Source organism: Culex quinquefasciatus, chromosome 2, assembly GCF_015732765.1.
Source record: "Culex quinquefasciatus strain JHB chromosome 2, VPISU_Cqui_1.0_pri_paternal, whole genome shotgun sequence".
Taxonomy (NCBI): domain Eukaryota; kingdom Metazoa; phylum Arthropoda; class Insecta; order Diptera; family Culicidae; genus Culex; species Culex quinquefasciatus.
The window spans coordinates 217,762,835-217,790,178 of NC_051862.1; the positions used below are offsets into that span (position 1 = coordinate 217,762,835).

Here is a 27,344-nt window from a genome sequence, read left to right on the forward strand (position 1 = left end):
TCACACCACACGCGAGTCGCTCCCCAACAATGACGTCCGCGCAACCGACTTAACTCTCACGCTCTCTCTCGCTCACTTATCTCACGTTTCGCTCTCCGCCTTCGCCTCTACCTCCTCCTCTCGATTATGATTCATCGCGTAAAAACTCGCGCACTCATGGCCTGCTCGGCTCGCGGGATCTAGTTCTTGGTCCTCGCGCTTCAGTTCGAGTTGGTTCTTCAGGGCGCGCGCGCGGGCTCCTTCGATCGCGATCGATCTTCCTCGGACGAGTGAGTTGCAGTGTGAGGAGCAATCCGGTTTAGAGAGTGTGTTTGAATAGGAAGAAAAGTGGAAGCATTAGACAAGGAACAACGGAAAAGTGGTTTGGACCAGTTTTTTGTAAGGGCAACGTGCAACGCGTGCTCCAGCAAGAGTCAATCCTGAGCATTGCTTAAGGTCGACAAAGTGACCATTCGGAGTATTTTCGTGACAAGTTCTGGATGCTAGAAACCACCTCATAATCAATCTTTTGTTGAGGTGGCAGAGAAAACAGTGCGATTTCTTTGTTCCGCGGTTGTTTTATACTAATTTGAATATAAATTAGCCTGCGGGGACAAAACTGAGAGCGCGAGCGGCTCCAGTGAGGAGCTGAAGAGGAGGAGCCGCCGTGAAGAGCCGGGGAAAGGTGAGTGATCTTAGTCATATGTTGTGACGGCGGCGAAATACCTAACGACCTGCTGTCCAATCATCTAATTGTGTGAGACACACGCGTAGTACAGGCTATTGTCCGGCGCGTATCGGAGCGAGCGAGTGAGCGAGCGGGAGAGTGTGAATTGATTACTCATCCGCGAGCTGCGCGACGCGAAGCGCGTCTCGGAAGCTCAATTGTCTCTGAAAATTGCGAGTTAGTTAGTTTTGTGATCCAAAATTGACCTTCCATTTCCGGTGAGCGATTTTGATGGGGAGGACGATGAGATCATGATAGTCGTCGCCAGTTTAGCCTTAATTAATGGGTGCGAAAATGTTGCGCGAATAAAACTTGCAGAGCATGGAAGATCTTGAATTTTGAGCATCATCTCTTACTCACCGGTTCGAGAGTCTGCGTGCCGCGCGGCCGCGTCTCTGATGATGATGTCACGCAGTCGTGATAAGAGTCTTCTGGCAGAATCGAGGGGGTCAAAGGAGGCGGGAGGCATGAAGTGGACGGTGTGAAATTTGGTACGCACCGCGAAAATCGAGGGAGGCCGTTTTGTTCTTTTTCAAACTTTGAAGGTAATCTTGATTCAGTTGTAAGAGATTGTTCTTTGATTTATTTATGTAAAAATGTTCTTTCTTCATGAAAAAATTACATGAAAGTTGCCTTCTTTACTTATAAGTGAGAAACTGACTGATTATTTGAGTTTCTAGACATTTTAATTGGCCTTTTCCTTCCCTGTATATTTTTTTCCCTAAATTCAAAGAGCAAAAAAATAAATTATACAAATAATAAATTGCAATTCTCCACCAAAACCGGAATGATTTTTTTTTTGAATTGGCTCAAACTTTTTGGGACTTTTCCTATGACCAAAGAAGCCATTTTGTGTCATTTGTTCACTTAAACAAGGCTGCAGGCAACTATCTATACAAAAATAGTACGTAAATTTTCGAACAACTGTATCTTTTAAAGGAATTTTCTGATCGGTTTGGTGTCTTCTGTAAGGTTGTAGGTATTGATGAAGACAATTTAAAAAAAAATGGTACGCCGATTTTTTCCGATTTTCAATTAATTTTTTAACATTAATCCGTATTTTTATTTTTGATTGTTTTCAAATATTGTATAGGACAAAACCGCAACTTTTGAGCCATAAAAAGCTTATACAAAAATGATGCCGCCAAATACGTTTAAAAATTTTTTTTTTGGAAATGAAATTATTATTTTTTTTGGTACAGTTCAGTACCTCTCCGTTAAATCAAATTTTCAGTTGAATAATATCCCAAATTGTTTTAAAATTTAAAATTCACTATTAAAAATACAATGTTGTCGGTAAATTATCGATAGCAAGAATAGTTTGTTGCCTGTCTAAAAAAAACCTAAATAGAATGGCAATCCATACCCATTCATAATTTTTTTAGAAAGTTTTGAAAAGAGATTTTTAAACATTTAAAAATATAAGTAACAACCTTATTTAAACATTTGGTGCAAACATATCTTCATTAATTGAGCTTAAAAAAATAATAACGAATAATTTTCAGGATTATCAATTTAGATTGAGAGAAGATGATTTCATGTTGGCATATGTATTTTAATAACTTTTGAGTTTATGTTTATAAAACATGGTTCCTAATAAAGTGAATATAAAGCAAGATTTTTTTTCTAAAAAGCTTAACTCTAAAAAGTTGGAACTCTTATGCATACATGGGTTGCATAAGATAATAATATTAAAAAATATGAGGATAAATTTTAAATATCCTAAAGAACAAAAAATAATTTTCCTTTTCTACATTTTTTTAAAAGGTTGCTGAAGCATTTCTTTTCAATTTTCTCTTTTTAAAATTTATTCAACAAAAAAGGAAAAATGTTACATAATTGATTACCATTTTTTCAAGAGTCCGAGGTAAAATGCAAATGATACATGACGCATTTCTAATGCATTTTTAATGGCTCTCTATCAAATGTTTGAATATTTTTAATTAAATTATTAATTTTAAACCTACATTTTTCGATCCTCTTTTCATATTACATCAAATGTTAAACTAACCTTGATTTTTTTTAAATATTAAAAAAATCATGAAACCGTGTATTTTCCAAATTGTTATAGCAATTTATTTGTTTTACATTCTGGATATCAAGAGAAAGATAATTTTCAATAGCAATTTCAATATAATTTCGAAAGCAATAATATTAGTTTTTAAATACTACAAATATTCACAAAACCCACCGGTCTTTAAAAAAAACGTAGTTTTGTGGAAAAAATTTAGTACAGTCCAGACTTGATTATCCGAAGGCCTTGGCAAAATTTCATTGTCTTATTTTTGATTGTTGAGCTTAAGTATGACCCCTAAGCTACTCAAAAATAATTTAGAATTTTTAAATTAAATATAGCGGCCAAAATTTCGGTGATAAAATATAGAAATAAAAGCATTTTTTCATTTTATTGACAATCAACCATTGAAATTTGACTTAAATGGGGTCACAGAACTTGAATTTGATGATAAAAAAATAAAAAAATAAAAATGGATAATCGAGTCTTTCGGAATGTATTGAAAATTCCCGATAATATGGTTCCCATATTGCAATAATCGAAATTTGATGTATTTTTCACGAAGTTTTGTGAAAATTTCGAGTGTTTTCTAAAAAAAAGATATATTAATACAATCGAAATTAATGAAAAATTTCGTGTAGTTTTTCGAGAATCATTGCATTTTTAAAATACGAAAAAAATACATATTTTGTTAAAAAAAATATGTAATTTTGATTGCAATGGGTAGCTGGCATCATCCCGATTCTAAAACACTAGAGGTGGGCAAAATAAGAGCGAGTCGCTCAAAGAGCCGGTTCACTGAAAAGAGCGAACGAACCGTAGCTCACAAAAAAAAGATCCGCGGTTTTTTTTAAACTTTTTTTTTTTTTTTGAAAGAACCGTTTCAAGATGGTATGATTTATGCTATAGGTTATAGGTTATGCTATATATGCTATATAATTTATTGAATTTCCAAAAATCAATGTACAACTGATTGCACATTAAAGTATTACTGGAATAAAAATTTGAGCATTTCAAATTGCATAATTTGTAAAATATTATCAAAAATCTACTGAATAGTTTAGAGATTTTTGAAAAAAAAAAAAAAAAGCTCTTTTGTCCGATCAAACTTTAGTGTTTATAGACTTTATCGATTAAATCAGAATGTAGAAAAGAGTTCACAGAATATTTTCTCCAAATAAAATATCAGCATCAGTTCAATTCGTGCAGAAATAAAAAACGACGAAAAAATAAACGTAATTTTAAAATTAAAAAACATTTTTTCAAGCATCCTAGATTTAAGTTTGGATGCCATTCAATTACTCGAAAGTTTAGGTTCGAGTAGAAATATTGACAAAGAGACCACCAAGACCTATGGTTCTCGTTTTCAGTATTAATTTGTTTTATCAAATAATTTATAAAAATCCAATGTGAAATAACTTATAAATCACACGATTTTCCAAACCTTTTCATCCAAATTATGAAAAAGAGCGAAACCTCTACAAAACACTATAGTGTCTCCCATTGCAATCTTTTATTTATAAACAAAAATAAATAAATAGAGATAACCTTCGGGAAGTCGCGTGTTTTCGCCTTTCTTACAAGTGCCCTTACAAACTGTGTACAAAGTACACGTACGCGACCTCCGGTGGGATAACGTAGAAATAGACCAGATATAAAAAAGAAAAGCCAAATAGGTATTAATTGTATAACATATTAAATTGTTTAGAAATTTAAATATTTTTGATTTGAACAGACTTTTTTTACATCCTGAATAAAACCCAACCCAAACATATCCGCCTAGGCCCCCTTCCGATTGTATTAAGTAATCGAACAGTGCGTTCGTCGTCGTCGTTGCCGCGTTGAAGTCTCGAACGTGAAGGCACGCCGCCCGTTCTTCCACAGGAAAAACCCAAGCAAGCCGCTTGCACTAGTCTAGAGCACTCGCTCGTTGGCGGTGGCGTCTACTACGCGCGTCACGTCATCACATTTTCGATGACGTCGGCTTGCTGCGATTGCGCGACGTCGGTCAGCCGGTCGATTGTGCCAATTACGAGCGGGGAGCCGATGACGAAGTGGGTTACTTTTAGCTCCACATATGACTGATGATGCATCAATTCCGTGCCGCGAGCATCGGTCATACTCAAAACGTAAATTGAGCAAGAGAATGAGAAAAAGGGGTTTAAAGAGAAGCGATGTGTGGAATTTAAAGAGCAAGAGAGAACAAACTTAGCTGGACGCGTGCCGGCTTAACAGAATCACGTGCGCACGTCTCGCGACTTGTAAACAGAGAATTGCGTTGAACCGTTGAGTCAGAGCTTGAATGCTTCGAGAATGCGGTTTTTGTGTTAAATATTTCAAGTGCAATGGTTCTTTTTTATTTAAAATTTGAATGTTTTTCTAAACTTTGTTTTCTTAATTCGATTTTTTTTTTTATTTTGAACCTAATAATTTCGAAACACAAATTATACAGGTGTAAACTATGTTTAATCTCGCAACGAATTATTCCCCACAAATATAGTAAATCATTCGGCGATAACCGCCCAGAGAGGTGATAAGATACAATTAAACCATCTTGAAACAAAGTCGAATGGAAATTTCTGCATCAAAACGTGGACCTTGAAAGGTGACTCATACGAAATTTAATTTGATTCCACATCAAGCATAAGAGACTTTTAGAGAACAGAAGAAATTTCTCTGAGGAAATATATTTATTGATCAGTATTCAATTTGAACCGATGAATTTAAATAAAATTAACCCCAAATTTCATCAAACTTAGTTGGGTACAAGCAAAGTTTCCAAGTGAAATATAACCAAAAATTGGCAATAAATAAGACCATTTTTAAAAATCTCGTAAAAACTATCCATAATGTAATGACACTTAAAATTGATATGATTTGAAATGAGAGAAAAACCTTTTATGTTAATTACGGAAACGTTATCACTTTCCAAAAACCAAAACAAAACACTATAAGTGAAACGAGTTTTTAAATTATTTTCCTTATTTTTGAAGAAATTGGCGTTTGTGGGTTTTGCAATGAGCAATCTAAAAAAAAGCAAAATTTTATTAAAAATTAATACAAATTTTCAAAAAAAGCTAATCAGATTTTTGTTGCTTTTGTGTTTTGTTTTAACAGAAATACTTTTTAAATTTATTTAAATCTTTGGGTAATTCTCTACCAACGCACACGAAATCGGGAAAAGTTGCCCCGACCCCTCTTCGATTTGCGTGAAATTTTGTCTTAAGGGGTAACTTTTGTCCCTGATCACGAATCCGAGGTCCGTTTTTCGATATCTCGTGACGGAGGGGCGGTACGACCCCTTCCATTTTTGAACATGCGAAAAAAGAGGTGTTTTTCAATAATTTGCAGCCTGAAACGGTGATGAGATAGAAATTTGGTGTCAAAGGGACTTTTATGTAAAATTAGACGCCCGATTTGATGGCGTACTCAGAATTCCGAAAAACGTATTTTCATCGAAAAACACTAAAAAGTATAAAAATTCTCCCATTTTCCGTTACTCGACTGTAAAATTTTTGGAACATGTCATTTTATGGGAAATTTAATGTACTTTTCGAATCTACATTGACCCAGAAGGGTCATTTTTTCATTTAGAACAAATTTTTTCATTTTAAAATTTCGTGTTTTTTCTAACTTTGCAGGGTTATTTTTTAGAGTATAACAATGTTCTACAAAGTTGTAGAGCAGACAATTACAAAAAAAATGATATATAGACATAAGGGCTTTGCTTATAAACATCACGAGTTATCGCGATTTTACGAAAAAAAGTTTTGAAAAAGTTACTTTTTGCGTTTCTCTTTGTTTCGTCGTCCGTGTCTGTCGCGGGTGACCATGAACGGCCATGATCGATGACGACCAACTTTTTCAAAACTTTTTTTCGTAAAATCGCGATAACTCGTGATGTTTATAAGCAAAGCCCTTATGTCTATATATCAAATTTTTTGTAATTGTCTGCTCTACAACTTTGTGGAACATTGTTACACTCTAAAAAATAACCCTGCAAAGTTAGAAAAAACACGAAATTTTAAAATGAAAAATGTTGTTCTAAATGAAAAAATGACCCTTCTGGGTCAATGTAGATTCGAAAAGTACATTAAATTTCCCATAAAATGACATGTTCCAAAAATTTTTACAGTCGAGTAACGGAAAACGGGAGAATTTTTAAAACTTTTTTAGTGTTTTTTTCGATGCAAAATACGTTTTTTTTGGAATTCTGAGTACGCCATCAAATCGGCCATCAAATCGAGCATCTAAATTGCTAGAGCAGTGAATTGAAAACTACTCAAAATATATTTTCCTACATAGTTTATTGTTTCGGATATGTGGATTTTTTGTAACATAAAGAAATTAAGATGCATCGCTCCGCAAAAAAAAAATATTTTCGTTTCATCACCGCCATTTTGGCCGCCGTCTTGGATTTAAATTTGATTGAATTTGATGAAAATAAATAACTGCAACTATTTTGAAAAAAGTTACCTAAAAATGGCTATAACTTGAAAACGGTGCACTTCATCAAAATTTCAATAAAGTACTTTTTGATTGCAAATTCGATTTTACATCGAAAAATGAGGTTGGAAATGTTTGCGACCAATATTTTGATTTCGAAAATGGTATTGATTAAAAAAATCATAACTCGATCAAAGATTTTCCGCTCATTCTGGAAATTTCTGAAAAGTTGGCTTTTGATGTCCTCTAAAACATATCAGAAAATTAAAAAAGGGTTTTTTTTTTGCAAATCAAGTTTTAGTGACAAAAAGTGAAATTAAAAATCACGAAAAAAAAATTACCATGTATCATTTTTTTCATTGTAGTTCTTATCCATACCTACAACTTTGCCGACGACACCAAATCGATCAAAAAATTCCTTCAAAAGATACAGATTGTTGAATTTTGATACATCATTTTTGTATGGAAAATTATGTACCGTAATCTGGGGTGAATCGGGACTACAGCCTGAATAGGGACAGCAGTTTTTAGAGCACTTAAAGCTTTTAAATTTGGAAATGGATGTACACATTTTGTTGGCCTGAGTCTGTTCTAACCGAAACCAACCAGAAAAATCAAAATATTGTGCTCCAACATGGTTAAAACTGCTGTCCCAATTCGCCCCATGTGTCCCTATTGACCCCAGTTTACGGTAAACGAACTAATGATGCAAAATTGCTTCTTTAGGCATACCGAAGGCACCAAAAAAGTTCCAGCCGGATTAAAAAATACAAAAATTAAAATTAAAGAAAAAAGACCGATTTCGTAGAGAACTGCTCAGCTGTAATCTATCGGCAAAGTGTTGGTATGCCAACATTAGGTGGATGAAATTACATGCCGATCCCCTAATCTTAAATATATATATATATGATGGCCCTTTTCTAAAGTTATAATATATTCACAAAAAAAAATATTTAGATTTTGGGACCAAAAGACATAAATAAAAGCCTTGGAAATTTGTGGATGTTTAAAATCTCGAATTATTTAATTTAAAAAAAACCTTGTTTTCTTCCAGAACCCTTTCAACTTAAAAATGGCCTACGCAAACTTCCCCCTTCCTGAGTTACTCAACGAAATCAACAACAATGCCAGCAACACCGAGTTCACCGTCCCGGGCCGCTTCCAGAACCTGTTTCCGATCGGCATCGGCGCCCAGGGTGCCGTGTGGTAATATTATCTCAATCATTTTAATTACAAATCGTGTCTAATGTAGTCACTTGTTTTTACAGCGCCGCAATGGACGTCGTGACGGGACGACCCGTGGCCATCAAGAAGCTTTCGCGACCATTCCAGGACGTAACCCACGCCAAACGTGCCTACCGGGAGATTAAACTGATGCGATTGGTTGACCATCCCTTTGTAAGTTACAGATACTTCGGATTAAAGGAAGACTTCTCAAAACTAACCTCACTTTTTTTTTAATCTTTGACAGATCATCAAACTCTTGCACGCCTACTCCCCGCAAAACTCGCTGGACACCTTCCGGGACATTTACCTGTTCACCGAGCGGATGGACACCAACCTGAGCGTCGTGATCGGCAATCCGTTGGACCACGAGCGGTTGTCCTTCCTCGTGTACCAGATGCTGTGCGGCGTCAAGTACCTGCATTCAGCGGGAATTATTCATAGGGTAAGTGAATTACTGGTTGCCTACGCAAAGGCGCTTTTTCACGACAGCTCGTTCTATTGTTCTCTTCCACGCCATCAGGATCTCAAACCAACGAACATCGTCGTGCGCGCGGACTGTTCGCTCAAGATTCTGGACTTTGGCCTGGCCAAGGTCGTCGGGACGAACTTCATGATGACCCAGTACGTGGTGACGCGCTACTACCGAGCCCCCGAGGTCATCCTGAACATGGAGTACGACACCAAGGTGGACATTTGGGCAATCGGTTGCATCATGGCGGAGCTCATCACCGGCCGGGTGCTCTTCCCCGGCACCGACCACGTCGACCAGTGGAACAAGATCGTCGAAACGCTCGGAACGCCAACACCGGAGCTCATTGCCAAGGCGCCCAGCTCCGAGCGCCGGTACATCGAAACCCTCCCCGTTCACCCGCGGCCAACGATCGAGCAGCTCTTCCCGGACGAGTCCTTCCTGGCGACGGCCGCCGGCTCGCCGGAACTAAACAACGCGAACGCACGCGCCATGTTGGCCCGCATGTTGACGATTGATCCGGCCGATCGGATGTCCACCGAGGAGGCGCTTGCCCATCCGTACATTAGCTTGTGGTTCCAGGAGGACGAGGTCAATCGACAGGCGCCCGTTCCGTACGATCACGCGCTGGACGAGCAGGAGCTCAGCTTGGACCAGTGGAAGGCGCTGCTGTTTCAGGAGATTCGGGAGATTCAGGCGGAGACGTTGGAGGCGGAGTGAAGTTGAGACGTGTGTAAGATAGAAGCATTTAAGGCTATTTCTTAAGTAAGTTGCAGCATTCTCGACGACTTTCCGTGTAGGATATTTTGAAAACCCGAACTCGTAAACATTCGATCGAAAGTGACGCATTTTAAGCTGTAGTTAGAAATAGGTAATTTGAAAATTTTGTTATTAACGATAGTAGATAGGATATTCAAAACGAAAGTATAAACTATGTGTACAAAATTAGTATGAAATAAATTTTATGTAATTTTTAAGGATAAAACTATATTTTTTTACTCAAGGAACTTGCAAACTAATTAAACTACGATTCATCTGGAGGTAAATAACTATCTATTTATTTTGATATATAAAAAATAACACTTTTTCTCAGGGGGCCAAAGGACTCGTGCTTCAAATTGTAAATTAGCTTTGATTGTAGATTTCGTAGGGTTTGTCGTCAGATCGAAAACTCTCATTTTTTACGGGGAAAGGTTCAAATCTAGAGTTTTTTAAATGTCCTATACTGCCCATGTTCGCATAAATGTCCCATATGCAAAAACAGCAAGCTGAGAAAAACGCATTTGAAGTTTGTCCCATACATAAGGCTACGTGTTAAGTTTTCGCGAAAAAACTTGATTTCCTCCTGATTTCTAGAACAAAGTACTGGATGTTATAGGCTCTTTCGAAAGAGCACACAATTTTGAACCAAACTGCATCATTAACTCAAAATCGATGAAAATGCATATGGGACATTTATGCGATCAGGGGCAGTATAAACATATGAAACAAAATAGCTTTTAGGACCTTTACAAAAAATATGTAGCTCTAGAAATTAACGCTGTGATTATAGTCTCGATCGTAATTTCTCGATTCACAATCGAGATTTCTCGATAGTGAGATTACGACTTACCATCGAGAAATTATAACTGAAATTTTAATTTCGAAAAATCTCCATCGTCGATTGAAAAATAACGATTGAAAATTGTGTAGCATTTTTGAATATTTTCAATTCAAACAACAACAAAAAACGCAAACTTTTAAAAATGCATGGCCGATGCAAATATTTTTAAAAAATTTTGTCCCTCGGCTCTGACCGATGTCGAGGGAATGGAAAATGCGTTATACAGCAATACATTCGATTTACAATCATGAGTTTTTAAAAAAGCTGAGTTTTAACGAATATATTTTTATCGAGGAAAAAAAACATTTTGAAATACTGTGAATTGAAAATTCACTAAAACTCATTTTTTTTTTTAAATTAACTGAAACATGTTAAACACAATTTCAAACGCAGTTGAATGCAATTTAAATTGTTTTGAGCTGTTTTCATTAAAAATTTCATTGAAATTTTGAAGTTTTTAAAAAAATATCGGTTTCTAAAATTAGCCTAAAGATTCACAGAAAACAAGTTTAATTTCCAAACCTAAAATTTTCAAAAATTTTAGGTGTTCTTCTTATATCTTTCAATAATCAAAACAGACTTACAAACCCTAAAAAGCGTTTTAAAGGTAAGAGATTTCTTCAAGAATTTGCTATTAAAATCGTTTAACCCTTTACTGCCCAAATTTTTTTTTCGAAAATTTTTATTGTTTCCGTGTTTAGGAGGTCATGTTGAGCAACTTTTGTTCTACGAAAAACTTTACTTCTCTTGTTTTATGTTTTTATTGTTTTATTTTTAGTATTTTAATCTGCATTTATCTTGCTTAGTTTATGTTTGTTTTTGGTAGTATTTGGCCTACTCTACCACCTCCTATCGTTACATTTTGCCTGTCACATAAAACATGTAAAACTTCTAACCCATAAATTTTCTAAAATTTTAAGAGTTCTTCTTTCCAATGCTTTTTAAAGATCAACAATTGATTGAAAAATGGATTTTTGGCGATTTTTTAAACCGAAGCCCGTCTAAAGGCGGGGTTGGGTTGTAGAGGGTTAAAGATCGATCCACCTATAAGGCCAGATCAATTAAAAATCCGTACCAAATTCGAAAACCGTACAATTTTTAAAAACACAATTTTCATCGAGAGAATATTTTCATTTTTTTTTAGATTCTGATTCAGGCCGGTAAAACACAACTTTCTACGTATCTCTGAATCTCTTTGTTCCAACTTCCAGTTGCAGTTGGATATGCATAATTCGGTCTTAAAAAAAATAAAAAAATATTTTGTTGTTTGTTATGTTTTTAAGCCAAATACTATCAAAAACAATCATAAACCATACATGATAAATACAAATAAAACTAGTTAAAAATGGAACAAGAAAATCCTAAAACAAGAGAAGTACATTTTTTGTAGAACAAAAATTGCTAAAAATGACCTCCAGCACACGGGAAAATTTAATATATTCGAAAAAAAATTTTGGACTTTAGAGGGTCAACTATTTATTGTTTATATTTTTCCAAATTTTCTATTTTTTTGATATCTTTTTAGATATATTTGATGATTTGATGTTTTGGATTTTTAAGCTTAAATTTTTTATGTAATAGAAATTTCAAAATCTAAAAATATATATTTTTATTTTTTAAAAGCCGTTACACAAATTTTAGAAGTTTATGTCGCCCCCATTTAAAGGTCCAAAAAAATCAGGTAGCGAAACAATTTTTATTCGAAAAACTTCATATTTTAAAACATTTTTTTCTCTAAAATGTGCTGAATACATTTTAAAAGGTTTTTATACTTTATACTGTTTTTCTGCCGATCCCTCGGCTTTGGCCAAAAAGTTAAAAAAAATATTGGCAGCGAAATTATATATTTCTTTTTATTTTATTTTTGTTTATGCCGTTGCAAATTTATGTATCTGTGAAAAATAATTGCAACTGTTTTTTTTAATCTTTAAACTTTTTATTTTTTTTTAATTTTTAAGCACGTAATTTTTTTTTAAATATTTTAATTATAAATAAATTATTTTAATCTTTATAATTTCTTTAGATTATATTTTTTATTCTATATAAAATTTGTTTAGTTTAGATTCTTTTAGGCTTGGTTTTTTTAATTATTATTTTTGAAATTCTGCAGATTTTATTTACTTTTTATTTTTTTTAAGGATGTTGCAAACACATTACCTTTTTTTGTTTATTTTTTTTCAAAAAACGTCCAAATTACAATGAAATTTGAAATGCAGCTGAAACCATATTTTGGGTATTAATGAATTTTCAATGTGCAGTACGCTGAGATTTTTTCAGGCAAATTTCTTGTTTTAAGCTTTGATTGTTTGAAAACTTACGATTTTGATATAATTTTCCATGCCTTTTTTCATTGAAGTGTTGAAATTCTGGCTTGTTTTTTTTTTTCAAAAACGAAAGGGACAAAAACATTGAAAAATATTGGCGTCCACCAAGTGTTTTTTTTTTTAATTTGTTTTATTTTATAGATTTTTTTGACACATTCCGCCGTGACGTTGCAACGCTTTGACTTTTCTTTTTTCAGTATTTCGGCTGTAACTCAAAAAATACATTGAAAAGGTACATATGTTATTACAGATTCGGAAAGTACATTAAATTTCCTATAAGAAACAATGTTGAAACATTATTTTAAGCGAATATTCTATTTTTGAGAGGGGAATATGTAGCGTGACGTTGCAACGCGTGACTTTTTCTCAATCCTGACCCAATTGATGTTTCGCCATTAACTCTGCTCTGTTAAATGGCAAATTTGGAGTTCTTCTTCCATTTTTAGTGTAAAATTGGCCAACAAATCGAATGCAATCAATAGTTTTTCGAAAAAATCAAACTTCGATTTTTAAAGACCATTAACATTTCGTGACGTTGCAACGCACTGTTTTTGAAAACAGGGTTTTTCGTTGCGTTGCAACGTCACGAAATTTTAGTTTCAAAATAAATCATAGTTTTTGTTAGTTTGAGCAACTTCAGGTTATGATTTTATTATAAGACATTAATAGACAGTACAAGGACATGTGAATTGATTGGCCCGCCCATGTTAGACCCCCCCGCCCCCTCCCTCTATACCGCTTTCACAGTAGCAGTACGACATACGAAGTATTCCAAGCATTTTCAAAGTAAAAAAAATATTTGTATTATTCCATTATCACGAAGGACAGCCCCCCCCCCACTCCCACCTCCTCTATCCATGTTATGGGGCGTCCATGCATTACGTAACGCCGTAATATCAAGGGGGAGGGGGAGGGGTTCGAGGATTTATACAAAAAAAATGTATCGGAAATGTATTACCAGGGGGTGGAGGGGGTCTAAAAATATAAATGTTTTGTTACGTAATGCAAGAACGCTCCCTTAATATTTTAATCGTTTTTGGAAATTTACAAAACACGTGGAAGTTTTAGAAGGGAGGTATGGAGCTTCAAGTTTTCAGGAGGGCAGAAATTTATAACTTAAGTGCCCATATCGTTTGTTGATGGCCCCTAAGGGGTGATCTGCAAACAAAGTAACTTATTTTGTTGACTTTTGTGCTTTTAAATTAAATTTGATGAAATAATAAAACTGTTTACCTGCGCAACAATAACATTTTTAATTGCGAACAACTAAACATTGCATACAACTTATTTAGGTAAGGGTTCGTCCAACAACAAAGTGACAAAAGTTTGTTAAAAAACAATCGAATCACGTGATTATTATTGTTTGGTGAATTTCACCGTAAATTGGCCTACATAAGGGTGTGCGATAAAAAAATTCGTTGCGTTGTATTAGAATGAACCCTCACATAAATCAGTTTATCATAAAGGGGCCATCCAGTAACCACGTGATTATTTTTTTGAAAGTTATAGAATTTTTCCCAATTGTGAACATCGGTCTATTTTGATTTACTCAACAAGTTTTATAAAATACCTACTTTTTTCGAGTTGCTACAAACCTAAGTGACGGAATTTGTGAATGACCCATGCACAATTTTTCTGTAAATAGGCTCGGAAACATTATATAAAACATATATAATATTTATTATCCTTTGATCTCCAACAATCAACTACACATACACCTTTTTTGCCATGTGACCAATATGATTTAAAATTTCGTGACGTTGCAACGCAAACTTAAACCTGTTGTAACTTTGGATCTATACAACCAATTTAGTCGCTCTAGGTTGCATTTGAAAGCTCTTTCCAAGTACGAAGAGCATCCGAAATATCAAAATGATTGAATGTTTAGTTTTCTGTTGACATAAGCAACTGTCCCTTTTTCGTGACGTTGCAACGCAATAAAATGGTAAACTTACACTAGTTTGAAAAAAATACTTAACATAAGATAAACTGCAAATCCATGACATTTCCGTTTAGTACATCTAAAAACCTATCAAATGCAATCAAAAGAATATTTTTTGGATTTTATTTCGCTGAAAACCAGGAGTTTTTAGAAATATGTTTTAAAACGATGATTTTATCACAAATTGTTGCATAACTTAATCAACTTGTACATAATGATATTCAAAAGTTCAATTAATGAAAACCATGATTTTTGAAGCTTCAAGTAGTCTAGAATCGAGGAAAAATATCCAAATAGCTCATACACGCTTTTCAAAATTTCATTCTAAGGTGTACATTGCCGGAGAATGTGTCTTTTGCAATTTTTTTTTCAAAAATTAAAAAAAGTTTTTTATTAAACAATTATTATTTATAAATTCTTTTAAAATTTTAAAACTTGTTTTTTTAGTTTTTATTTTTGTTCGAATTTTTTAAAAATCCTCCGATTTTGTTAACTTTTTTATTTTGCTTGAATTTTTTAAATGTTATTTTTTTTATTTTTGTTTTAAATTTGGATACTTTTAATGTTTTCTGATTTTTTTTAATTACCTGATTTTTTAAGGCCATTGCATTTTTTTTCTAAACTATACGATCAATTGCAGCAATCACAACGTAAACCTACGATTTCAAATAAGAAATATACTTTCAGATATCAAGCAAACATTGTCAACAGACCAATGTGAGTTTGTAAACAAAGATTGTTTTCTGCTCTCTCCTATAGTAAAAATCCACTGACGTGAGCAGGATTCACTCTTTGTTTAGCAATTCACTTTGACCTATTTACATTGTTTTGCTTGAGGTATTCTGGAATAACAAAAAAGACGCACTAAAATCCGAGTCATACGTGTATTTTATTTTCTGATTACAACCTAGAGACAAAAAATACGCACAGTTTGACGCTGAATCGTTTTGCCGGAATGACGGTTCTGGTTTGGAATACCTTAGTCTAGAGAAAATCTTAGGTTTAATTGAATACGATATTTAAAAAAAGGGGAGACGGTGGAAGGTGGAAAAAGTCGCCTGATATTTACAGCCAAAGCGAACGCAGCAACGCAGCTGAAAGGGAGCGGAAAAGCAAGATTCTTCTAATCCGTTGGCACGACCCGCCGATCGAACCCGTCAAAGTACTTGTGCTCGAGGATCTTCTTGGCGGAGATCCGATGCACCGGGTCGTAGATGAGACACTTTTGCAGCAGGTCGAGTCCGGCCGAGTCCATGTTTTTGAGCTGATCTTTTAGGTTGTTCTGGGTCCAGCAGGGGAAGGTCGGTTTGTAGTCCGGGAGTGATGTTACGCCGGGCCAGATTTCCTCGGTGGGGGTCTTCAGGATGCGGAACATCCGGAAGAGCTGATCGATTTCCGAGTCGCCCTGGAAGAGCGGTTTCCGGGTGGCCATTTCGGAAAAGATGCATCCGATGGACCAGATGTCAACCGGGCAGGCGTAACGAGGCGATCCGAGCAGGACTTCCGGCGCGCGGTACCAAAGGGTGACGATTTCGTGGGTGTAGTTCCGGACGGGGATGTTGAACGATCGGCCGAGGCCAAAATCTGCCACCTTGATGATGCCGTCCTTGTTGATGAGGAGATTCTGGGGCTTCAAATCACGGTGGAGAACTCGGCGCTTGTGGCAGAACAACATCGCGGCCGTAATCTGGTACATGTAGCTCTTGACCAGGTCCGGGTCCATCAGCTTCTCCGCCGGAAGTGTGTCCATGTACTTCTTGAGGTCCATCGACAGAAACTCAAAAATCAAGTAGAGCCGGTTCTCCTCCATCAGGACATCCTCGAGGGACACGATGTTTGGGTGCTTCAGCTCCTTCAGCAGAGAAATTTCTCTGTGTAAGAAGAAACCGTTAATTCTGGAACACACACACAAACATAGACTGTGTGGACATTTTACCTGATGGCAGTTGACGGAATCCCCTCGTCGTCCGACTCGAGCCGGATCTTCTTCATGGCCACAATCTGGCCGGTGACTTTGTTGCGGCCCTTGTACACCACTCCGTACGTTCCCTCGCCAATCTTTTCAATTTTCTGGAAATCCTCCATTTTTGTGTCTTTTTCTGCGAAATCAAATGTAAGGTTAGTTCAGTCGAAACTATCACCCTTCACCAACTTTCTCCACTAATTTAATCTTAAATCAATAAACAATCAATTCATCCACTTACCAGCAGCCAATTGATGCAATTTTAGGCAAAAATTTCACCAAAATTCTGCCGCGGAACGCAGGGAGTTGTGAGAGACGAAAGCACTTGAACAACGGCTGTAAACAATTTTCGAGCGGGGTTTTTTGACGGTTGCTGCGATGCGGCTGCTCTGGGAAAATTTGAAAGTGACAGACAAGGTCGCCTTGGGATGTCAAGGGATGCCAGGGAGAGGGTGTCAGGAATGTCTGTGCGAATTTTGCTGAAAAGTCTGTATAGTTGAATGGGATTCAGAAACCCATGAGAAATTCCGTACGTGAATATGTATGCGTGTGAGGTTAAATTTGGTACCAGCCAGTAAAACAAATGATGTGATGAAGCGTGTGAAATCCCGCTTAGATAACTTTACAGATCTGATTCGATATAGAAAATCTGAATTCGTTAATTGAAACCATTGTTGGAATTCGAGCGAGAAGAAGGAAAGCATTTCTCGCTCGCGAACGAGGGAGAGAACTTGTAGTACTTTTTTCTTCTCGCTCGCGCTCGCATTTTCGTTCGCGTTCTCGCTCTCGCCGCGAGCGCTCGCGAGCGCCTCGTGCTAGCCGTTCGTCCCAAACTAGCAATTTGTTCATCAGGCTTATGAATACGAACCAGACGATGGTATAAAGGTGTAACTTCAATCGCTGTGTTGGTTTTTGTTCGTTTCTAACACGTTCAACTTCTCGCGAACGAGCAATTCTGGCTCGCGAGAAAGCCCGTTCGCGAGCGGAGGAGAGCACGGGCAATCGGTGAGTTTCTCTCGGAAGCTCGAGACTCGCGGCGAGAACTCGAGAGAGAGAAAATTTTCTCGCGAGAGCGCTATAATACCAACACTGATTGAAACGACTAAAGCTTGTAAACACTTATTTGAAAATTGTCGAACAATGTGTAAAACGTCAACATCAGTTTGACAACTAGTTTTAACAATTAAGTGCTTTTCAATTCGAATACAATCAACCCCCGGTGGTTGGTCACTTTTTCGTTTGACACCCGTTGGTTGGTCCAAGTCAAACTAAAAAGTTACGAACTGTCACATTTTATACGGCGCTCACGCACACTATCAAAAGAAACGTTTGGTAGTGTATGTTAACTCCGTGTAAAAGTGGTGTCAAACTAAAAAGTGACCCCGTTCGTTTGACAGCAGTTGGTGTGAAACCATCGGGGTTTGAGTGTATATTTGAATTAGCGACCATTCGAAGTAGTAAAGTTCGAATTAACGAATCCGTTCTGTGTTCTGTTTTGTGAAACGATTTGAAAATATTCTGATCGATTAGATGTCTTAAGTAAAGTTATAGGCTTAGCAACTTATTATGTCACCAATTGGCGATTTTGAAAAACTTTTTCTTTCATTATACTTTGAATGTTTTAATATGGGTTTGTGAAGAATAAAACTCCAAAATGTTGAGATACGACGGAAATTATCGATACAAAATTGAATATTACAAAGATCAAAAATCAGAAAAAATATATAAAAATTTTGATAAAAGACCCAAATTTTGACAAAAAAAATCGGGTTCGATTATCCGAAGTAACCTTGCGGTGTGGACTTCAGATAATTGAGAACGGGCTGGTTACTAGTTTAAAACAAATCGAATTTTCAATGTTCAGAATTAATGAATTTGAATACCAGACTCGATTATCCGAAGTTTCGATTATCCAAAGTTCGATGATTATGGGACTTCGGATAATCGAATCACGATAAAAAACATCGTATTTTTTTATTTTCTTACTTTTCAAACCAAATAAGAGTTCTGCGACCCAATATTAGTAAATGTTGGGTTTTTTTATTTCTTGAAGTGTTCAATTTAAGAGTTTTAAATTTGAAACTTTTTTCATTTTTGTATGTTAAAATATTAGAATTTTTTATTAATTGAATTCCTTATTTTTTAATTTTTTAATTTTTATTATTTTTAATTACATTTTTAATTTCTGAATTTTAGATTTTATTAATTTTAGAAACATAGAATTTCAAAATTTAAATAACTTTATGATTTTTATTCAGAAATAATCAATTTTGAAATTTCTTAAATTCTGGTTTTTATTTTTAAATTGTTTATTTTATGCCAGATTTCTAAAATTTGCGAATGAAAAATTTGGTAATTTTTAAAAAGTTGATTTTTTTATTGTTAAAATTAAGGAAATCTGTTTTTTGTAATCTCAATTTAGACCTATGCAAATGTTTTTCAAAGTTTTGTTCCTCGGATCTGGCCGGGGCTCACAAAAAATATAAATATTGGAATGACAATCCATAGTTTCTACATTTACATGGAAAAAGTGTTTTAAAATGCAATTTACACTAGTTCAGTTGTTTTGCAATCATCAGTTTTCAAAAAATGTAAGATTTGACGAAAACATTTTTTTAAATAAACCCAAACATGCTAAAAATGATTCTTAACGCAGGGGAATGCATTTGAAATTGATTTAAGCTAATTGCACTAAAATTTTCATTGAAATTTTGAACTTTTTTTTACCCCCTGATTTTTGGGCCAACTTTAAGGGGGGGGAGACCTTTTTAATAAAATGTCTACTAGCCTTATAAATTTGAATGATGATTTGTTTTAATTTTTGGTATTTCCAATTTTTTATTTTTTTTTACTTACATATTATAAATTCGCAACCGTTTGCATTTTTGTATTTTTAAACATATTATATTGGATCTGGTGAATTTAAATCTATTTGAAATAATCAATATAATATATAATTCTTTTTTATTATTTCTCAATTTTAGAAATTGAAGATCTTTGAACTATGGAATTTAAGAATCACACAATTGGGTCCACGACAAAGGATTAAAAATAGAAAATTAAATCTTTGGTATTTTAGATTCTCAGAGTTTAAAAGATTTTATAGTTATTTTTTTAAAGTTTTATAATTTTCTAGCTATCGTAAATTTTAAGATTTTTTTTTGCCAAAAAAATAAATGATTTTCGTTCAAGATTCTGCTTTTTGAAATTTGGCCTTAAGCTCCGGTTATCCGAAGTTCGATTATCCCTAGGTTTGTATGGGACGAAAAATCGAATCATGGACAAAAATTTGTTTTGTTTCTAATATCTTATTTTTAACATCAAATTCTACTTCTGCGATCCAATTTTAGTCAAAAGCTTTACAATTAAAAATATGAAAACGATTTTTTTTCCTGGTTCGATTTTCCGAAGTTACCGAAGATCTTCGGATAATCGAACTTCAAAAAAAAAATATTTAAACAATAGTAATTTTCAGTCGCATTTAAGTTAGCAAATCCAAAAAACATCAACACTATAGCCTTTACGTAAAAAAAGAATGCAATACAGAGCAGATTCACCAATTCGGACTCGTAATTTAATGATTGACAGCTGAATTTAGACGCTTCAGCTTGCGTTTGAGTTAGTTTGAATTCGAATGAGGAAGAAACTAATTCAAATTAGCAAATTCTGAATTTTAGGGGTTCTAATACGCGGGATTCGAATTAGCGTATTTTCTCTGTACACCAAGTTTTATACAGATTATCTAACTACAGATTTTTTCTCCAGAGAGTACAGAAATTCCACCAACATACAGACTTCAACATAACAACCTGGCACCCCTTCCAGCTAGTTTCAGTGCCGGGCACTAATTTTCCCCAAACTGTCAAACTCGCTCAAAACGTAAACAAAAAATCCCAGGATTTCTCGCCCGCGGACGACCCCGAGCGCGATGCAAACTCCGCTGTACAAATTCTCGCCGGACGATTACGCGGCCGTATACGAACCGGCCGAGGACAGCTTCCTGCTGCTGGACGCGCTGGAGGATGAGCTGGAGGCGATCCGTGCCCTGCGCCCGCTGGTTTGCCTCGAGATTGGGCCCGGCAGTGGCATCATAATTTCCGCCCTGGCGAAGGTGTTGGCCAACGGGGCGCTGTTCCTGGGCGTGGACATCAACCCGAAGGCGTGCCGGATGACGGCGCGGACGCGCGAGATGAACGAGTGCCCGGTGGATGTGGTTAATATGGATCTGGTTGGGGGGTTCGTTCCGGGGGTGGTGGATCTGTTGGTGTTTAATCCGCCGTACGTTCCGACCTCGGAGGAGGACTGCCCGAAGGAGCTGGAGGAGCACATTGGGCAGTTTGGCGAGGGGTTGCATGATCTGGTGAAGTCTTGGGCGGGTGGGTGTGACGGGATGGCCGTGACGAACCGGGTGCTGGCCACGCTGGACCGGATTTTGAGCCCGGACGGAGTGTTTTACTGTCTGCTGGTGAAGGAGAACAACCCGGAGGACGTGATTGGGAGGTTGGCCAGAGATGGATTTGAGGGGAGGGTGGTTAAGGAAAGGAAGATTAGGGGAGAGCATCTTTTTGTTCTAAAAATAGTGAGAAATAAACGATAATTTAAGGATTTATTGTGTTCACATTTTGTAATATATTTTTTTTATTACTTTAGTAAAATGGGATTTGTTTTATTGTATATACACTTAACATACAGAGAAAATTAAAATAACTTTTACACAAGACAGAAATTTTGTTTTTCCCTTACATTATCTCTCGTAATTTTGTTCGCATTGTTTTACGTACTACATTGTAACTGTATCTTCTATTGATTATTTTACATACTTTCAAGAGAGAAAATAAACATAATAAAAAGAAACGCATTCTTTGCCCGTTTTGATCTCGCTAAATTTACACTCAGAATTTGTTCCGTTCTCGTACTGCTTTCCTTGCTCCGTATCCACAAATATACAAATAAAGGGTTTTATTTTACGTTTCTGCTTTGTAACATTGAACAACAACTTATAAAAGAGAGAAAAAACATATAAATATTTGCGATCGTTAAACTTGCGTCCGTTTTGCTTTTTTCTTTCTCTAAAACTAGAGCTCACGTGAAATCCTGATTGCTTGCTCGCAATCCAAGTAGTCGAGGTCTTCAAGCCACGTGGCGTTCAACTCTGCGCGCGCGCGCGCTTTTTCCGCGCGGCCTGCCTTGTCTTTTTTCATGTTAATTTAAACCTTCATTGACAACTCTCGTTCGCCCATGGCACTCTTTGATTAATTAGAATTATTTTAGCAGGACCGCGCGCGCTCGCGCGGTGATGTTTCGCGACTCAATGCCTACTTTTGCTAGCATAAATGGCATTTTCTTCCTTCTTTTTTGATTGGTTTGGCTTAAGCTTGCTTTTTTACTTTCCTACTGCAATATTATTTTGTAAACTTGTATACGAAGACAACACCAACGGGGTTTTTTTAGGGGGGAAAAAGTGGGTTCTCAAAATCGCTATAAAAAACGTTTTGCTACACGTACATCGAATTGATTCTAGAAAAAGTCGTCGTCACCAAAAAGGTTGCGTTTTTAAAAGGATCGTTTAAAAATCGAGTCTTATTCGTTTGCCGTTTCCGATGTTATTATCGTTTTGATTAAGCTTAACTTTTTTTTTCGCGTGTAGAAAACGAAAAGTTTGTCAAAAAAAAAAACGATTTGCGAAAGGCACAAAACTTAGCCTTTTTTTCCTCGCTGTTGTTTAAGACTTCTTGTGCATGTTTGATTGTGATTGTGGCGAAGTTTTCGCGTTCTTCTTGTTATTGATTTTTTTTTAGAGGAATGACGTTGAGTATGTTTCGATAATTGCAATTTCTGTTCGGTTTTGATGAATTTCACTAAAAGCTAGCGATACATTTTTATTCTCTTCTAACCTGCGTTTATGATGTGTTTTTATTTAAAATTATTTTTTGGTTTCATTAGATTGTAATTATGATGTTGTTTGTTTTGCGTTTTGCTGAGGGATGTTATTTATCTAATTTATTTTATCGTTTTTGTGAGTGTGTGTTTCCATTGATGATGATAATGATGATTTGCGTGTATGTTTGTGCTATGAGGGCATAGAATGTAAATTGTGAGTGTATTCTTGTTTTATTAGATTTAGTGGTGCATTCGTTTGATCGTCGTAAATTTATCTATTGTAGATGAAGAGATTATTTTTTACTATTTACAACGATATTGAGAGAGTTGCTGTTGTACGATACTGTTTGTTTTGTTATCAAATAAACAAAAGTCATAAGATAAAAATAATACAGAGATTGTTGATAAGAGAATGTGTTTTGGCTAACAAGATATTTCGTTATTTAGCACGAAAAAATGAACTCATTGCGGGAATAAACGTTTTAAAGAAAGGTAAAGTTAATTCTGGAGTGATCGACACTACAATTACGGACTTCACATTGAAGCTCAGAAAAACTTAATCATACTAAACAATGGTATGTCACACATAATGATTTATTAAACATCGTACGAGGCTCTTTCTGAAATAAGATCTGATGTTCCTTTGGTTTGTTTGTACAAGCTTCTAGTTTCTCCGAAGGCTCAAGTTGCATACCGTTCTCGAATGCTGAAACATTTCAATTCATTAAACGATTCAAAAGGTTATTTTTCTTGATACGAGCAGTGCGAAAGAATTTTATCTCTGGTGTTGTCCTGCAAATGTGAAAACTCATGTAAACGTAGTTTTTTAGTGCGTATCTTGGAAAACTTTCACCGTGTTTTCATGTTATTGATACAACTAGGAGCATATTCCACCAGAAGCTTTAAATACTTCACCAACTTTATATTACTTTAAAGGTTAGGTTCGGACTGCTTTGCACGTTTGTCATTGAAGAACAGTTTCTCTTCTGAGGCTGAGCATGTTAAAAGCTAACCGATCCAACTGTTATCAGATCAAACAAGAGGCAATGAACCGTTCCCAAAATATCGAACGCTGGAAGAATATGTCGGAAGAGACCCACAAGAAGGTTCATGACGCTGCGATGGAAACCTCGATAAGGAGGGCTTTAATTTGGCATTAAATTGGATAATGCGATAAACACAATTCGGTAGCAGGCACTTGGTGAGAGTAGAGCTACAAGAAATTATGGGCATATGCAGCCTTTTACCGGCTCTAGATCAAAAAAACGTCAACAAGTCCAGATAAAAAACCATTGCAACAAAAGAGTTTCTCAGCTCGTCGGCGAATTCGTCCTATCGTTTTTACAAGACAATGTCCAAAGTACCAAGAGTGCACTGCCTGAATGCTCGCAATAAGTAAGCACTGATCAGTACAGTTTCTTCGATTTAGATTGTTCTAACCGCAAGAAATTTTATAACTCTTCCGGATGCATGTTCTAACTGTTTTTGGTGAATAGATATGATCATGCGTTATATGATAACATTCAGATCGTTCAATGTGAAGTCCGTAATAGAGGTGACGAAAATAACTCAATTCTTTTCAAAGTGTGTAAATGCTATTTCTACAACGGATACTAGCAGTTAAATTTTGTTTAATGTTTCAAAGTTTTTTTTGAAAACTTTGAAGATTTTGTCTCGTCCGCAAATTAACAAATAATGGTTTGTCAAAAGTAGGAAGTTCAATAAAAAAAACTAGCACAATCGCTTGAAAACTATTTCGAAATTGTGAAGTTTCGAAGTATCACAAAATTATACAATCAAGATATCTTAAAGAAAAATAGCGCATACAATTTTACCTGCACTTTTTCGAGATGTTATAACTGCTTTTTTACCTTAAAATGGCTGCAACACGTGACCCTCAAGTCCAACATTATTTTTCCAAAAACGTTTGTTTTTAAACAAAACTTTTCTTTTAAACTTAACCTTAAATTTCTACGTTTAAAAATGATTTTAAAGCTTTTTCTGATGCTATTGCCAAATTTGTCATAGAAGGCGTAGATTGAGAGATAACAATATCACTTTCTAGAAGAGAGAAATATTCCCAAAAATATACCTGGGAAGTTAAATTTTATTTATCAACCAAGTCAAAAGTTGCCCCTTCAGCAAAAGCTCCGAAACTTCACAATTTTTTGAAAAATCAATTTTTTATTAAATTTTACCTTCTGGAATACGCAGAAAAAAAGGTGGTAATGTTCATCAGGAAATGGTGACCGAATTTGGTGTCAAAAAAATGTATAATATTACACCAGAAACTGGTGAGTTTTTATCAGTTTCTGGTGAATTTTCATCAGGTTAACATTTTTATACATTTTTTAGGTAAAATTACTCAAAAAGAGGCAATATCTAACCAACCAAATTTTCAACCTTCCAAAAACAATGTTTTTTTTTATTGTAGGTGTTCTGCATTGTTAATAGTTATGCAACAAGTTGCAAAAAGAGGAATTTTTCAGCGCGAATGCGAATGCGAAAGTTGCAAAAAGAGGAATTTTTCAGCACGAGTCGTACATTTATCCAACGAGGTTCACCGAGTTGGATAAATACGAAGAGTGCTGAAAAAATCAAGTTTTGCAACGAGTTCCATACAATTTTTTTTGCAATTCCGTCGTGAAACTACTTACTTTTCCTGTCATTCTTGAACGACGAAATAGCCTACTTTTCTGTACCAAAAATAACGGAATCGAATAGCAACACTTTTCAAAATAAATACTGAAAAGTTTTACTTTTCAGCACTGAAATGGGTGCTGAAATGTTGAACTTTTCAGCACTTGTTTTGAAAAGTAACACTTTTCAACATTTTTTTGATTTAAATGATTTATTGACAATATACATGAAAATTTGACATAAAATTTCACTCAATGGGTGTTTTTTCGGAATTGCAAAAAATGTTGTATGGAACTTGTTGCAAAACTTGATTTTTTCAGCACTCTTCGTATTTATCCAACTCGGTGAACCTCGTTGGATAAATGTACGACTCGTGCTGAAAAAATCCTCTTTTTGCAACTTGTTGCATAAACTACTATTTTGCAATTCCAAAAAACACCCATTGAGTGAATTTTAAGTTCCAATTTTCATGTATTTTGTCAATAAATCGTTTAAATAAAAAAAATTAAAGTGTTACTTTTCGAAACAAGTGCTGAAAAGTGTTGCTATTCGATTCTGTTATTTTTGGTACAGAAAAGTAGGCTATTTCGTCGTTCAAGAATGACAGGAAAAGCAAGTAGTTTCACGACGGAATAGCAAAAAAGTTATTTTATGTATTTTCAATCAAATCGGGATTTTTTTTTATTTTTTTCTTTTTTGAATTTTCGGAAAGTGACGTTAAACTAAAAGTTAAATATATTCCAATAAATTCATTGATGCTTTGACAATTTTTGACGGCGGAATTCTGATAATGTATGTTTTCACAAGTTTTTGTATTGAAAGTGCTTTTGTGAGACCTACAATGCTTTTAGCAAATACAAATTAATTGTTAAATTGACTTTACAGCCAAAAAGTAAGCTTTTGCAATTCCGTCGTGAAACTACTTACTTTTCCTGTCATTCTTGAACGACGAAATAGCCTACTTTTCTGTACCAAAAATAACAGAATCGAATAGAAACACTTTTCAAAATAAATGCTGAAAAGTAACACTTTTCAATTTTTTTTGTTGTTTTCGATTTAGGCTGGTACAAATTTTATTTTAAGTTTTTGTCCCCCCCCCCTTCAAAGTTGGCTCGAAAAATCAGGGGGCAAAAAAAATATTTTTTCAAAAAACTCTAATATTTCACTGAAAATTTAAGTGCAATCAGTTGAAATTAATTTTGAATGCATTCCCCTGCGCTTAGAATCATTTTCAGCATGTTTCGGTTGATTTAAAAATTATTTGAATTTTTGAAAATTTTCGATGTTTGTTATCGCAAAAAGTTTTTTTTCGCTAAAATTTTGGTTTTCGTCAAATTTTACATTTTTTGAAAACTAATGATTGCAAAACAACTGAACTAGTTTAAAATGCATTTTAAAACACCTTTTCCGTGTAAATGTTGAACATATGGCTTGTTATTTCAATATTTTTATTTTTTTTATTTTTTTGCCCCCCCCCCTCGAACCCGGCCCGAGCCGAGGGACAAAAACTTAGAAAAATATTTGCATCGGCCTTATTGTAATTTGAATATTTGACTTAAAATTTCACTCAATGGGTGTTTTTTGGAATTGCAAAAAATGTTGTATGAAACTCGTTGCAAAACTTGATTTTTTCAGCACTCGTCGTAACTATCCAACTCGGTGAACCTCGTTGGATAAATGTACGACTCGTGCTGAAAAAATCCTCTTTTTGCAACTTGTTGCATAAACTATACTATTAGATTTTTTATTTTTATTATAGCGGACATAAATGCACTAAAACATATAAAATTGAATATAAATTAAAAGCTCCAGTTTTTGTCAAGAAAAGCGGATATAAAAAAGGCTTTTATTTTATTTTAGAGAGTGTAACAAATTTGTGAAAATCTAGAACACTGCACCACAGAGTAACACAGAGCGAGCAGTTCGAAGAAATGTCATTTTATTTTTTGGCTCCATAAGGTTTGCTGGTAGCAGGCGTGCGATGTACCACAAAGTGGAACCAAAAATCAAATGGCAGTAGTGACTCTGTCTTACTCTGTGACTGCACCATCATAAACTTTTTGCAATTAAGTTAAAAAAAAACTTACTTTTCCAAATATTCTATAGTGACGAAATTACCTACTTATCATC

The 27,344-nt window shown here is 35.2% G+C and overlaps 3 protein-coding genes across 3 annotated transcripts; 2 read left to right on the top strand and 1 right to left on the bottom strand.

The window, feature by feature from the left end:
- Nucleotides 1-203: 203 nt before the first annotated feature.
- Nucleotides 204-9,670, top strand: LOC6032181 (stress-activated protein kinase JNK). The gene is made up of 5 exons (XM_038257874.1): nucleotides 204-664; nucleotides 8,221-8,372; nucleotides 8,435-8,564; nucleotides 8,638-8,835; nucleotides 8,914-9,670. The coding sequence occupies exons 2-5, from the start codon at nucleotides 8,239-8,241 to the stop codon at nucleotides 9,580-9,582; spliced, it is 1,131 nt and encodes a 376-aa protein (XP_038113802.1). The 5' UTR covers nucleotides 204-664; nucleotides 8,221-8,238; the 3' UTR covers nucleotides 9,583-9,670.
- A 5,933-nt stretch (nucleotides 9,671-15,603) lies between these two features.
- LOC6032179 (cyclin-dependent kinase 1) lies at nucleotides 15,604-16,830 on the bottom strand. The gene is made up of 2 exons (XM_001842772.2): nucleotides 16,668-16,830; nucleotides 15,604-16,602 (listed from the first exon to the last, which is right to left on the bottom strand). Exons 1-2 carry the CDS (start codon nucleotides 16,814-16,816, stop codon nucleotides 15,855-15,857), a joined length of 897 nt encoding a protein of 298 aa, XP_001842824.1. The 5' UTR covers nucleotides 16,817-16,830; the 3' UTR covers nucleotides 15,604-15,854.
- A 3,736-nt stretch (nucleotides 16,831-20,566) lies between these two features.
- On the top strand, nucleotides 20,567-21,739 carry LOC6032176 (methyltransferase N6AMT1). The gene has a single exon (XM_001842769.2). The coding sequence runs from the start codon at nucleotides 20,623-20,625 to the stop codon at nucleotides 21,289-21,291; it is 669 nt and encodes a 222-aa protein (XP_001842821.2). The 5' UTR covers nucleotides 20,567-20,622; the 3' UTR covers nucleotides 21,292-21,739.
- The last annotated feature ends 5,605 nt before the right edge of the window (nucleotides 21,740-27,344 follow it).

What these genes read in the sequence shown, in the direction of transcription:
- LOC6032181 (XM_038257874.1), top strand. Translation starts at nt 8,239, where the DNA reads ATGGCCTACGCAAACTTCCCCCTTCCTGAGTTACTCAACGAAATCAAC. An exon ending in GGCGCCCAGGGTGCCGTGTG is followed by an intron (nt 8,373 to 8,434) that starts GTAATATTATCT and finishes TTGTTTTTACAG; the next exon opens with CGCCGCAATGGACGTCGTGA. An exon ending in GATTGGTTGACCATCCCTTT is followed by an intron (nt 8,565 to 8,637) that starts GTAAGTTACAGA and finishes AATCTTTGACAG; the next exon opens with ATCATCAAACTCTTGCACGC.
- LOC6032179 (XM_001842772.2), bottom strand. Translation starts at nt 16,816, where the DNA reads ATGGAGGATTTCCAGAAAATTGAAAAGATTGGCGAGGGAACGTACGGA. An exon ending in ATTCCGTCAACTGCCATCAG is followed by an intron (nt 16,603 to 16,667) that starts GTAAAATGTCCA and finishes CTTCTTACACAG; the next exon opens with AGAAATTTCTCTGCTGAAGG.
- LOC6032176 (XM_001842769.2), top strand. Translation starts at nt 20,623, where the DNA reads ATGCAAACTCCGCTGTACAAATTCTCGCCGGACGATTACGCGGCCGTA.